This window comes from Equus caballus, chromosome 30, assembly GCF_041296265.1.
Source record: "Equus caballus isolate H_3958 breed thoroughbred chromosome 30, TB-T2T, whole genome shotgun sequence".
NCBI lineage: Eukaryota > Metazoa > Chordata > Mammalia > Perissodactyla > Equidae > Equus > Equus caballus.
Window position 1 is genome coordinate 33,000,467 of NC_091713.1, and position 14,682 is coordinate 33,015,148.

The window sequence follows — 14,682 nt, forward strand, 5'->3', positions numbered from 1 at the left end:
TGTGTGCTATCCCATAATACAGATATGCCATAATTTAATTAATCACTTTCTTTTGAATGTGTCCTGTTTTCAACATTTACTTTTTATTTTTTTAAATTAATTATATTTACTTCATGTTTTATTTTATTTTATTTTGTTCAGATTTTCTGAAGAGGAATTTCTGGATCAAAGAGATCTGGAATTTTAATTATTTTTCTGTTAGTTGCCAAATTGTCTTCATAAATTTTATTCTGATTTATGACCCTATCGCCAGTGAATTAAAGTAGTGGTTTTCTTCACCTTTGCCAACTTGAATATTTTAATATTTATATTTTGTTAATTCAGCAATAAAATTATTGTAATTTGATTTATATACGTATTAATCAGTTGGACACTTTTCAATTTTCTAGTGGCCACAGATTCTTTTTTCAGTGAACTGATTGTTCATAGTTTAACCATTTTTCCATACTCCCATCTGTATAAACTATATTATCCATTTGACAACCACATATATTGCAATCACTTTTCCTTTCATTTATAGTGATTTTAGTATACATAAGTTTAGGTTTTAAGTCTTAAGCTCTTTCACTGTCTCCTTTGTGGTTTCTCTCCTTTAAGTCATTCTTAGGTTGCTGTTCTCATTCAAAATCAAATATATCTTCACTTACAGTTTATCTATTGCTCTCATATTTTCATAAATGTTTGATTTTAAGTTTTTGATGATTTGATTGATATTACATTGAATGGAAGTACAGTCATCTCTGAAGATTGAAACAGTAACGGAAAAGCTAGAAATGGAACAACCTCATAAGGAATAACAAGGTTTAAAGAAATCTGTCATTCTATCTCTGGAACAAATCACCTCATGACATTCAGGCTTGGTGTTAATTGTCTAAAGCAAATACTGAGAGAAGATCTTTCCTTGTCATCAGGGCAAGAGGAGAGAGCTTTGCACATTTTATTTATCCTTTGGAACTAAATTACTCTCACTACAAATGGGAAAAACAGTGTGATAAGGAGCAGAATTTTCCGTCTGTGAATTATTATTCCAGACATTACGAAGCTCTCAGAGCTCTCCCTACTGGTATTCCCTGCTCTCATTCTACTCCAGCCACTTGGTTCTTCTCCCTCTTCCTCAAACAAGCCAAGGATGCTCTTGTCTCAGATTTATTCCCTCTGCTTGCCATGCCCTTCCCTCGGAAAGTGATGTGGTTCACTCCTTAAGCTTCTTCAACTCTGTGCCAATATTACTTCTTATTTAGACCTATCCCAACCATCTCCCTTAAAAGGATAACCTCCCTTAGTCCAACCCTACTCATTTTCCCATCTAATTTATCATATGTAATTTAAAGATGGGCAAAATGATAAAATCCATGTATTTACTGTTTATTGTGTGTGTGTTTCTCCCAGTTAGAAGGGAAGCTCCGTGAGGACAGGTGTCTTTGTTTCATTCATTGATGTATATTAAGTAGTAGGTGTCCCACAAATATAATAAGTAAATTCATTTTCTATTTCAAGATTTTTGTTTTATAGAGAGGAAATAATGATTAACCTAAGTGGTGGATGGCCTTAAATATTTTTAATGTTTCAAATTAAGTGGTTTTAATCTATGATATAATGAGGATAATAAGAAATGTATAAATTCATTAGATAGTAACAAAGTGTATACTTTATTATATATGAATGCGAGAAGCCTTAATAATGATAAACGTTAAATATAAAATATTGCTTTTGTTGCCTGTCATAATTTTTATTTTTAAAAATATATCACTTTCGTGCTTGTCAGTCGAGGAAAGAATTTACAAGAGCATTTTTGTCTTTCAGAGCCGTGCACTCTCAGTGTGGATTCCATGAATAGAAATAACATACAGATAAAGTGGAAATATGAAGGAAAGGTCCTACATGGAGATTTAATAGATTTTGTATGTAAACAGGGATATGGCTTATCTCCATCAACCCCAGTGTCTGAATTATCTGTCCCGTGCAATAGAGGAGAAATGAAATACCCTTTATGTATTAAAAAAGGTAAAACAATAGTGCTTTCTGACAATTTCTCAGGTGATCAATATCACTACTTGGGTTCAAAGTGTAAGACCCTAAACAATTCACCGCTATCATCTAATCTATGAAATTGGGAATGATCTCTCACTATTTAAAAATTATTTGAAAGCTGGCAAAAATGTTTTTACATGAAATAGTGCATTTTATTTCTGTAGCAGTTGTAGAAGCGCTGGATACTTAATATAGCCATTCATCGTATATTTTAAAAATTATTTTTGCAGAGCCTAAACGAATATGTGCATCTCCTCCACTTATTAAAAACGGAGTCATTATTAATTCAACGGGAGACACCTATGAAAATGGTTCCTCAGTAGAGTACAAATGTTTTGATCACCACTTTCTTCAGGGGTCCAGGGAGTCCTATTGTTTAGAGGGAGTGTGGACTACACCACCATCGTGTTTAGGTAGGTACTACCAAATGCGTCTCTCTTTAATAAAGCAAAGCCATATTTTTTTCACTTTCTGTTCTCTTTGAGTTGATATAACACATTTACAATGCTTAATTTGCTACATTTATCTTACCATATTGGCGTGCCTATTTAGTCACTAGTTTCTATTCTTTCCTCTAGTTCATAAATAACCATAGTCCAGTTCGCTCTAACAATTACTTATTAAGTACAAACCATACATCAGGAACTGGTTTGGTCTGGGGCTGTAAGATGAAGAGGCCATCATGGTGTGGGTACACATATTAGCAATTATCACTTGGTGTGATCCATACTATAATAGAAAACATGAGTAGTGGGGAAACAGAAATGGCCACCTCAATCTAGAAAGATGAAGCAAGATAATGCTTTACTAGCAAGGCATCCTATTAGAAGTGACAATATCCACCAAGATTCTTGGGACAAATAGGTGGTACAAAATAGCATATCTTTAAACCAAAAGAAAATATTTCTTTATTTCTGTATCTGACTTTTATTTAATTCATCTCATTTCATTGGCTTGGACTTCAGTACAACACTGAGTAGAAGAGGTAGTGGGTATCTTTGTTTCCCAGTCTCATAAATAAAGCTTTTAATAATTTGCTTTAAGTACGGTGTTAAAAGTACTTTTAAAAGATCACATTAAAGATATAGAAACCTTCCATTTCTATTTTGCTAAGGGTTTAAAAAAATCTTCAAGGAGTCTTTAATTTTAGCAGTGTCTGTTGCAATAATCATATGATTATTTCTTGTGTTTTTTTCCTGGAATTATATTGCTTCCTTTTGAATGTTAAAGCATGCTTGCATTCCCATAATAAATCCCACATGGTTGTGAAGAATTATGCTTTTTCTACTTGTTGGATTTTGTTTACTAATGTTTCACTTAGAAGTTTTGCATCTATTTTCATGAGAGATATTGGTGCATTATTTACCTTTTGGGTTTGGTACCAAGTTTCTGCGAAGCTCATACAGTGATTTGGGAAGTGTTCCCTCTTTTTCAATATCCTGGAATTTGTGTAAGATTGGTACTATTTCTTCCTTAATAATTGTAAGAATTCACTGAACACACCATCGGAGCCTCGAGTTTTCTTTAAGTAAAGATTTTGACAGCTTCAATTTGTTTAATAGATATTAACTGATTATCTCTCCTGTCAGTTTTGGTACGGAGTGCTTTGTAGGAATTTGTCCATTTTATCTAAATTGTCAAATTTGTTGACATAATGTTGTCCATGACATACTTTTACACTCTTTTGAATACCTTTAGCGATGTGTCTTTTTTAGTTACTATTAAGATGTATCTCTTTCTAGACATTTCTTGCTAAGGGTCTGTACATTTTATTAGGCCTTTCAAACAACTAATATTTGTATTTGTTGATCCTTTCATCAAATGTTCCTTATTATTTTATTAATTTATATTCTTATCCTTATTACTTCCTCTCTTCTAACTTCTTGGATTTATTTTATCATTCTTTTTCTAGTTTTTTGGATGGATAAGTTGATTACTGATTTTCACCTTATGTGTTTTTCCTAATATATGAATTTAAGGATATAAATTATCCCCTGAGCACAACTTTAACTTCATCTCACATGTTTTTATATTTTGGGATGTTATCATCATTCAGTTAAAAAATTATAATAGACATTTTGATATCTTCTATGCACTCTGAATTATTTAGAAGTTTATTTTCCAAGTTCTAACCTTTGGAGGATTCTCCAGTTTTCTTTTTTTATTGATTTCTAATTTAAATCCATTGAGACACACTTTGGATTATATCTGTCTTTTGAAATTCACTGATATTTGCTTTATAATAAGCATATATTTGCTTTAGGTAAATGTTCTATTGTTCTTGAAATAAATTAACTTTGTCGTTGTTGGCATGTGTGTCCATTGAACTTTGTTTTTCACATTTTTTTTTTTTGATTTGGAAAAGTGATTTTCTTTTTTTTTTGTTTTATTTTAATTTTTATTTTTTTTGGATGTACATCATATTTCGAATTCTGCATACATTATGTCATGTTCACCACCCGAACACTAATTATAGTGCATCCCCTCACACGTGACCTTAATCACATTATTAAGTTCATTCATAACTGTACTGATTTGTGTGTGTTTGTTTTTCTATCAATTACCAAAAGAAGTGTGTTAAAGTTTCTCATTCTGTGGATTTTAAAACATTTCTCATTGTAATTCTGTCAATTTTTGGTTTTGTATTTTGATGTTATTTTATTAGTTGCACATAAGTTGAAACACATTAAATCTTGATGTGTTGGCCCCGTATAATTTTCAAAGAGTCTTCCTTTATCTTCCACAGTGCTTTGTTTTTGTTTGGTTTTGCCTTCAAGTCTAATTTAGTGTACCACCTGGCTTTTGACAAGTATTTACAAAGTGTACATTTTTCCATCCTTTAACTTTCAACCTCTTGGGTTCTTAATTTTAGTGTATAGGTCTTATAAGCAATATATATTTAGTTTATTTAAAGCATACTTATTCAGTCTGACAATCTTTTCCTTTATAATGGAGTATTTAGTCCAATTACATATTAATATAATTACTGATATATTGGGTTTGTAGCTACCATCATACTGTACTAGATATATCTCCTATCTGTTCTATATTCTTTCTTCTTCTTTTTTTTTTTTTGCTTTCTTATGGGTAAGTCAATTTATTTTTTATTTATACCGCTTCACTCTCTACCAGCTTGCTAATTATACTTTCCTCTTGGCATCCTTTAACTGTCCTCATAGAGATTACATAATGCAACCTTAACTTACTATGATTGAATATAAATTAGTACTTTTTCCACTCCTCTAGGACCCAGAACACTTTAACTTTATTTACCCTTCCCACTTCTTGTAACACTGTGTCATGCATTTTCATCCTACATATAGCTTAAGTCTCAAAGATATTATTAATAGTATGCTGTCCAACAATATTCTTTAAGATTTACCCATATGTTTATCAATGACTTATTCCTCATCTTCATATGTTTTTCTCTGTTTCTCATGGGGCTAATTTCCCATATGCCTTAAAAAATTTTTTCTTTATTATTTCCTCAGTATTTTTGGTCTGAAAACTTCTTTATTTTCCTTCACTTTGGAAGAGTAATTTTGCTTGATATAGAATTCTAGTTTAGGCCTTATTTTCTTTCAGCTTTTTAAAGATGTCATCTCATCCTTTTTCTGGTTTTTATAGTCTTTGTTAAATAGTCAGATATCATTCTTAAGTTACTTCTTTGAAACTAAGTTCTGTTTGTACTTTGCTGGTTTTGAGATTCTCTTGGTCTTTATTTTCAGTAGGTTATTTATGTTAGACCTAGGTGTGGGTTTCTTTGAGCATTTTATTCTTCAGGTTGGTAGCACTTCTTGAAACTGTGGCTTGATGTTTTTCACAGGTTTGGGAGGCTCTTTTTCTCTTTGTTTCAGTTTGGTAATTTTCTTCCAGATATATCTTCCAGTTCATTAATCTTTTCTTTAGATGTGTCTAGTCTGCTTTAAACTCATGTATTGAGTTCTCAATTTCATCTATTATCGTTTCATTTCTAGAATTTCCATTTCATATTCTTTTGTAGATTCAAGTTTTCTGATGAAAGATTTCATTTTAACATCTATTTATTGATCATATTAATAACACTTAACTTTAAGTCCTTGTCTGAAAACTCCACTATCTAGATCATCTGTAGGCTTACTTCTTTCTCTTAGCTTCATTTCTTACTATTTCTGTTAACAGTTGATTCAATGTCAAATATTATCCCTGGAAAATTTTAGGAGCTTGGGATGATGATGTTATCTTATTCAGCAAATAACTCATCCCATCCTCTGGCTGATAGTGTAGGGGCAGTTGGTCTCAATCCAATTAGAGACAAAGTCTTCTCTGAGCTTGTTTTAAGACCTTTGTTTGCCCCTATTTATAGACTATAAGCCTACAGGGTTCTTCACTGAGAGTTTGGTGTATATATTAAAGTTTCTCCTTCTTGACTGGCTCTGATATTGCTGGGAGACTGCCAAAAGCTTAGTGGAGCTTTCATTCACTGTCTGCTTGGCTCCTTATCCTCTCTCTGCACAAGTCAAGAATAGGTAAACGGCTCAAGGGAAAAGCCATTGCAGAGGATCAAGCTTATTTTCTGCACATCCCATCCCTCTGGGTTCTTGACCCCTCAAGTCCTGGCTGTCCTAGCTGACCCAAACTTCCATTTTTGTATCCTAAATCCCATGAGATTTTCAAAAGCTTTCCTGGCTCCATGTTTGTTGTTGGCCATTCTCTACCCAGCCTTTCAGCTTGTGCTGAGAATGAACAAATATCCCACAAGGAAAATGCCACACAGAATGTTGAACTTTTGAGAATGAGTTTCTACCAGGACCTTAGTATCTTGAGACTGACTGCCTTGGAAATTCTCTGATTCCTTGAAATACTTGCTTTCTGTCAGTTTTCATATTTTCTAGCTCTTAGTAGAAGTGCTGGTCTGATATAGGCTACTCTGTTATAGCAGAGAGCAGAAGGTCCATGAACCAATTTTTAAATTGTTTTGGAAAATTTCACATTTTATAAAACAATGATATTGTAAACTATAGTACAATTTGACCTCATTTTCAAAGCTATTTTACAGTGACTATAAAGATCCTATTAGAGTGTTTCTAATAATTCTTGTCCATTTTTATTTTGTCTATAGCATTTCTAGCGTAACATCTGACATTCAAGAAATATTTGTTGAAAACAATTGAATAAAGAAGTTTGTTAATGTATTATAGCTGTATTATTCATATGCCCTGTTAGCAACTCTGGACCTTTTTACCCATATCAGAAGCTTCTCATTAGTGCTAGGCCATCCAGGAGGCAAATAAGGATGCAAGCAACCCCATTTTGAGAAAGAATTTGGTATTTGATATTTTGGAAATAGTCTTTTCATCATGGAAAAAACCAAGAAGTTTATGAAGTGTCCTAATACTTATCTTAAGTTTTTGTTTTATTTTAATGCATACGAAGGAAGGACACAATAATACTTTCAATGCTTAGAATTAAAACGTCTTAATCCAATCTTGTTATTCCTTAATAAGTGGAAATTTAAAAGATAAGAAACTGTCAACCACTTTGTATGCCATCAGGCCATCAAATTTGATTTAGTGGTGAGAATTCAGCTTGTTCTTACATTTCCATAAAATATAGTCTATCCAATAATAAAACAAGTAGTTTGTCTCATGAGCATTTTATTTGAACTTCCTGAAGAAGAAAAAGAAATAGCATTATTTCAATGATTATTAGTAGCTGCCAATGTTCTAAAAAAAACCACCTTTTTTGTTTGCTATCTTTTGAAAAACTTAATGGCATAAAGCTAAGTGACTGGCAGAACATACCTTTTTTCTGAAATCCAGGACCACAGCAATAAGTGGCAGACTGTTTTTCATGAGCTTCTAACATATTTTTCTGACAAATTTTAATTCTAACTAACATGCTTGCCACTCTAATGCCTGGGAATTTTAAGGTCGTCATGAGTAGGCAGCACAATGCTTCCTGTTAGTACCAAGATGTACCAAGATAATTTTCTTCTTTTTATTTTTTAGAGCCTTGCACATTATCTTTTGCTGAAATGGAAGAGAATAATTTACTCCTGAAGTGGGATTTTGACAATAGACCATATATTCTTCATGGCGAGTATATTGAGTTTCTTTGTAAGAGAGATACTTACATAGTTCAGGTATCTGTTATCAGATCTGAACTTAGAGTGCTGTGTGACAGAGGGCAGTTAACCTATCCAAGATGTGTTCAAATAGAAAGGTAAGAAGAGGCTTGTGCCCTCAACTAATTTTTTTGGTTAAACTGTTATTCAAGAGATTCATTGTGTTATAAATTTCAGAAATATTAGGTTCTACAACACTCCTACTTTATGGTCATTTTAAAGGAAAAAATCATTTTATTTATTTTTTTAATCCAAGCAAACTCCTAGAAATATTTATCAATTCAACAAGCTTTCTGAGTTGTCTGAAGTCAAAGTCTTGTTTGCCATTTGATATTTCTGACACTTTGGCAATTTGGTAAATAAATCGATTGAAATGTGCAATATTTAAATGTGTAAAAATTAACCTGTGTTCTGAGAGAGAAAATCACATTTTCTCCCACTTCCAAGTACAAGTTCATATATAAGTCATAAAGATTGGAAAGGCAGTTGTACAAATCTTTCTACCGATAGAACAGCATGTTAATAACAATGATTAAAATTATGTATTTTCAGGAACACATTTCTACATAAGAATTTGGAATCACTTACTAAAGTGATTCCTATATGAAAATGTAAGAAATATGTTTTCTACTTCTTGATGAATGGAAAATAATCTTATTTTTTGAGAAAAGTATTAATAAATAAAATGATATAATTATTTTATAGGATCGGAATTTTGACCCTTTTGAAGATACAGTGTAAAGTGGAAATTATACTTTATGTTCAACTAAGAATATTAAAAAATAATTTCTGGCAAAGGGCATATGGTACTATTCTAGTAGCTGTAAACAATGAGCTGTATGAACTACATAAGGGCAGGTTTTTAGATACTTTGGACACTCTAGAAAAAAACTGTTCATAACACACACATTAGTGGAAAACTTTTAACTTTTTAACTGTGGTAAAATCAGGTAGAGAAATTTTATTATGCTACTTAAATGTTTTAGTGTATTTTGGATTTCTCATTCCTGAGAGAAAAAGAAGCAAATAACCTAGAAAAAATTGTAAAAAACTGGAGTTAGTGTAGTAAATGACATTGAGTGTTTAAAAAGGAATTGATGATATCATTTATCAAGAATGGTTACTTGTTTTTGTCAGCACCAGTTAAAACAGTGACTAATTATATGAAATGTTGTAAGGACTAAAATTACAATCAATACTTGACCAGAAAAGATGCTTGTTTTAAAAATCTCTCTGTCTCTCTCTCCCCATCTCTCTCTTTCTTGTCAAGCATACTGTTTGTTCAAGAACTTTAAGGACAAAAAAATGAATGGCAGAAAGAAGAATAGCATTTCAACACATCAAAAAATCCTTTATAAAACACAATTTTTAGAAGAAAACTGTTGAATTAAAAACCTCTACTTTTGTACTTGCTTGAAGATTTGACTCTAAATTGTTTATGCTAAACATTTTCTTTATTTATAAATAAAAAGCAGAACATGTTGCCTCATTTTTAGTTTGGAAGATTTGACATGTAACTTAATCTTTATAGCATGTCTTCCATCTGTTACAAAATTGATCTGTAGGGGCTGGCCTGGTGGTATGGTGGTTAAGTTTGCACGCTCTACTTCAGTGGCCCAGGGTTCGCTGGTTCAGATCCAGGGCCTGGACCTAGGCACTGCTTGGCATGCCATGCTGTGCCAGGAATCCTACATATAAAGTAGAGGAAGATGGGCACAGATGTTAGCTCAGGGCCAATCTTCCTGAGCGAAAAGAAGAGTATTGGTGGTGGATGTTGGCTCAGGGCTAATCTTCCTCAAAAAAAAAAAAAAATGATCTTCACATCAATGTATTTCTGTTTCCTAATGTCCATTCACTGAGCTATATTGTTGTCTTCAATATATGTGCAAAAAATTCATATTTGTCTTCATCATATTCATTAACATTAGGGTTTTTCATTACTTTCAATTCACTCTTTATGTCAATATTAGAGAAGCAAACACACTAGAGATAAAAAAAACTATACATTTTATTAGAAGATTTACTTTATTAAATGCAGAAGAGACTGCCCTTTAGACTGTCTAAATGTAAAGAAATTTTAAAATTAACTTTAATATTAGCTACAAAGCTAATAATCAAATTGTTTGTGAGGTAGTGAACTCTCCACATGTTAAAATGTTGCCCAAGAAACATGGTAAAAAAAATGAATAACCCTTGCTATTTTTATATTTTATACTTTCAAGGAATTTTTTTAAGTTAGGAAATTGTTGGAATCATGCAGATTATGAAATCTGAAATCAATGAGACCTGCAAGCACCAAAAATGTGGCAGTGTCAGTATTACCAATATCTGTTGGGGACCTCAAGTAGCCACATTGTCACTTTTCAGTTTGAAGTAACAGCTGTACTTCCAATGGTTATTCCAGTTCGTTTATAAGCACCTGCAATAGCACTACTGGGTACTAGGACTCTGTTACACCTTCCTAGCAGTTAGTTTTTAAATGTAGGATTCTGCATTTTAAAGGTATTTTAGTAAAATACCTTTTACTATAAAGTCCATAAAGTTTTGTAAGTAGAACAAAAGTATTAATCCTTTTCAATTAATTCACCATCAATCTATTAATAAACAATATTGAGTACTTGCTGTATCCCAGGAAACAGAAGCTTTGTTCAAGGTGGGTCATTGTCATGTGGGAATAATAGTATCCAGTCCCCATATCTTCTGAGTTGTTAATTGTGAAATCTACTGATTTTTATATCTGGAGGAAGGAACTGAAAAATATTGTGAGCAAGGTAAGTCCATAAGCTGCCAGTTTGTAAACTTCAAATGCTAAAGAAATGAAAGTGTGAAAAGTGCAACAATGGAAGCATGTACAAAGTAAAGCGGTAGGATGGAGGAGATGATAATGAACTTTTTTAGTGAGGTTGAGTATGGGAAGCTTCCTGGGAAAAGAGTCTGAGGTTTATAAGACTAGAGAAGACATTCCAAGTAGAGGGAATGGCCCACACAAATCAAATATTGAGCACATATCCTATGCTAGGCAATATGCTAAGCACTGGAGAAAAAACAATGAATAAAACACACCTTCTGCTGTTATGGAGTTTGTTCTCTGGTGGGGAAGAAAGAGATTTTATTCCCCTACAAAATGAGGTGTGCCAAGAAAGACATGTATTTTGTAGTGAGCACCAGGAGATGCAGCCTAGTCCTGGATGCTGAGGCTGAGACTTTAACGGGGAGAAGAAAAGAATTTCAGGTAGAGGGAGGAATATGTGGAAAACAGCAGAAAACATGGTATTTACAAGAAACTAGTAAAAGTCCAGTAAGGACTGAGTGGAGGAGAGTGAAGAAGAGAGTGGAGCAAGGTAAACCTGGAGAGACTGGAGGTCTGATGATGAAGACCTTCATAGACCAAATTAAAGATTTTGGAAGTTATTGATTGAAATGAGATGCTCATAGAGATTTTTAAGAAGACACTGCTGACAACATTAAGGAGAGACTGAGATGAAGGGGGAAAAGTGTAGGCATAAGAAAACCACTAAGGAAAATAACGCCATTATCCAAGCAAGATATGGTAGCCATTTACACTGGAGGCAGCAGCAGAGATGGTGCAAACTAGACTGTCAGGAGACATTTAGAATGTGAAATCATGATGATGAGAATTGATTAGCTGTGGGCTGGGCATGAGGCAGAGAAAAGAGTTTAGGAGGACTACTTGGTTTCTTGCTTGACTATGTGGATGGGATGGCCATCTAAGTGTGATAGGAGAGGTAAACTGAGGAGTGGAGATTAGCATGAAGATTTTAGTTTTGGAAATGTTATTACTATTTTTTTTTTTTTAGGAAGATTATCCTTGAACTAACATCCACTGCCAATCCTTCTCTCTTTGTTGAAGAAGATTGGTCCTGAGCTAATATCCGCGCCCATCTTCGTCTACTTTATATGTGGGACATCTGCCACAGCACGGCTTGATAAGCGATGCATAGGTCCGCATCCAGGATCTGAACCAGTGAACCCCAGGCTGCCGAAGCGGAGTGTGCGAACTTAAACACTACACCACCAGACTGGCCCTTGGACATGTTATTTTTGAGGTATATGCAGGGTAGCCAAGTAAAAATATTAAGAAAGCAGTTGATTCTTGTAGTCAATGCTGTGATGAACCACCCAGATTCCTTTCAGAAACAGAAGACTTATTCTCTCAGGTGCTGGGAGCTCTCACTTATCAGCTCCCTAAGGGGGTTGCCTCAGATGAAGAGAACATTTTCTCCCAAGGTCATAACTCCTTCCAAGGGGGGCATGCATCAGTGACTAGTCAACAGGAGTTATAAAGAAAAGACCCCTTTACTCGAACTCAGGACAACTCTAAAGGGTCATCCCAGCTTCAGAGCTCTCCACAGAGTTGGCTGATGACACTGGTTGAAACTTCTTTGCAGCCCAACTTCCCCCATCCTACCTCCTTCCTTACCCTTCCTCAGGTGTGGATCCTGAGAGAATTCCTTAAAAATCTCCTTGGCTGCTAATTTCCATCTCACAGCCTGCTTCCTTGGGAACACAATCTGTGGGAGTTTATGTAAGCCTGGATATCAGAACAGTGCACTGGGCCTAATTTGGAGTCATCAGTTATAGATGTTTACTAAAACTCAGGTACTAGATGAGTTTATCAGGGTGAGGTTAGAAGTAGACCTAGCTCAGGGCTTTGAGGGTATCGGAAGTTTAGCGATTGGATATAGGAAAATGTATAACAAAAGAAATTGATAAGGAATGGCTGGACTGTTTGAATGAAAACTGGAAGAGATGAGGACTGAAAATGATGCTTGGATATTATTGATTACCTTGCAAGGAACAGCATCACTAAGCATGAAATTGAGACTGGAGCAGGTTAAGGAAGAAGTGTAAAGTACAAAAGCAGAGACATGAATGTAGCGAGCTTGGCAGTAAATGTGACAGTGAAAAGGAGTGATGTAGGGTGGCATGGAGGCAGAGGCAGGATAATAAAGGAGGTCTTTTTGAGTAAGATGGGAGAAATTTGAACATGTTCAAATTAAATGGGAGTGGGCCAATAAAGAAGGACCATGGAATATATGGGGGAAATATATTGTGTAATAGACTGCAGATGATTCCTGAAAAAGTGAGAAGAGATGGGACCCAAGCACAAGTAGAGAACTGCTCCTCGCTGGAAGGAGGGACTGGGTTTGTGGCTGGAATATGTTGATTCATGTCACATTTTCTATTTCCTCTGTGAAGGAGGGGAAGTCACCTGCTGAGAATGTGGAAGGACGTGTGGGAAGAGAAGTTAAAGGATTGAGGAGACCAGAGAAAGTAGGAAAAAGTTATGTAGAGAGTGAGAGGATAGAAGAAGTAAAGGATTGCTTGACAAAGAAGCACAATCCTGCAAAATGATTTGGCAAACTGTAACTGTTTCACTGAATTATCACTTCAATTAGATGTGCAAGGTGTTGAGAATAATGTTATAGTAATGACCATTTTGCTTTCTAGAGAACTTTGTGTTGTAAGGTAATTTTTATCATGATGAATATGAAAGCAAACTTTGCTTGGGTGATTTGCCATCCTTGTGGTACAGGGATGCTAAGTCAAAGATCAAAGAATCGCTAACATGGTGATTGCCCTGGGGGATTTCAAAGACTACAAGGGTGCTGCCAGGTTCTGCACAGAGAAACTTCAATTTTTCAAAGGGAAGTTAAGAATTCATGAATATCTGTCTCTTTCTTCTTAAAAAAAGAAAGATCAAAACACTGGAGAACACTACACATTAAAACTGAATTCGGGAACTCAGCATGATTCCTTTGGAGGAAAAATGGAGTAACTGGAGAATGTACAAAGTCTAGCTTGAACTAAGAAGTAGTTCATAATATACTTCTCAAATATAAATTAAAGACTAGTTACTAGACAATTGCAAGGTTCAGTCTGACAAGGATTTTAACTTGTTATATACTTTGAAAATAACTTAGAAGAAAATAAAAATTCAGCTTTTATATTTACTTAGCATCAAGTAAACTTTTCTATAACCGTATATTTTAAGAATTACCAATTTAAAATTATTTGCTATTTTTGTCAAATATGGGAGCGACTCTTTGACATTGTAGAACAGTTCAAACAATGCAATGTAAATAGGGTAAAGAATGAAAATTCCTCTTATTCTTCCCAATACCCCAGATCTACTTCCTCAGTCCATGGATTAGCAGTCTAAAGAATTTGCTCTGTGTCTTCCAGATGTGAATATACACACTTAAATATGCATTTATATACACACACGCATATTTTTATTTGTGTATATATATTTAATGGGATGCATGTTGTGATCATACTGTATCTATTGTTCTAAGACTTTTATTTTTACTTGATATACAATAGATCTATCACCATATCAATACATGTGGCTTGATCTCATTCTTTATAATATCTGAATACTATTTCATAAACTGGAAATAGTATAATTTATTTAATTATTCTCTGATTGATGGACTTTTTAATTTTGTATCTTCCTCATCTCTTTCCTTTCTACCTTCCTTCTGTCATTCTCTCCTTCCTTCCTCTCTCCCTCCCTTCTC

At 34.0% G+C, this 14,682-nt stretch overlaps 1 protein-coding gene across 4 annotated transcripts in view; it reads left to right on the forward strand.

Annotated features, from left to right (window-relative positions):
- The window catches only part of F13B (coagulation factor XIII B chain), a 30,879-nt gene extending 18,636 nt beyond the window's left edge, over window positions 1–12,243 (forward strand). For 2 of the 4 annotated variants that reach the window (XM_070255785.1, XM_070255786.1), the window contains exons 9-12: window positions 1,804–2,004; window positions 2,262–2,444; window positions 8,022–8,235; window positions 11,956–12,243. In XM_070255785.1, coding sequence (XP_070111886.1) covers window positions 1,804–2,004; window positions 2,262–2,444; window positions 8,022–8,235; window positions 11,956–12,022 — 665 coding nt within the window. In that variant the 3' untranslated portion in view covers window positions 12,023–12,243. Of the gene's footprint in view, window positions 1–1,803; window positions 2,005–2,261; window positions 2,445–8,021; window positions 8,236–9,407; window positions 9,627–11,955 lie in introns of those variants that run through there. The other 2 variants (XM_014738080.3, XM_070255787.1) reach the window with 1 other exon arrangement.
- The last annotated feature ends 2,439 nt before the right edge of the window (window positions 12,244–14,682 follow it).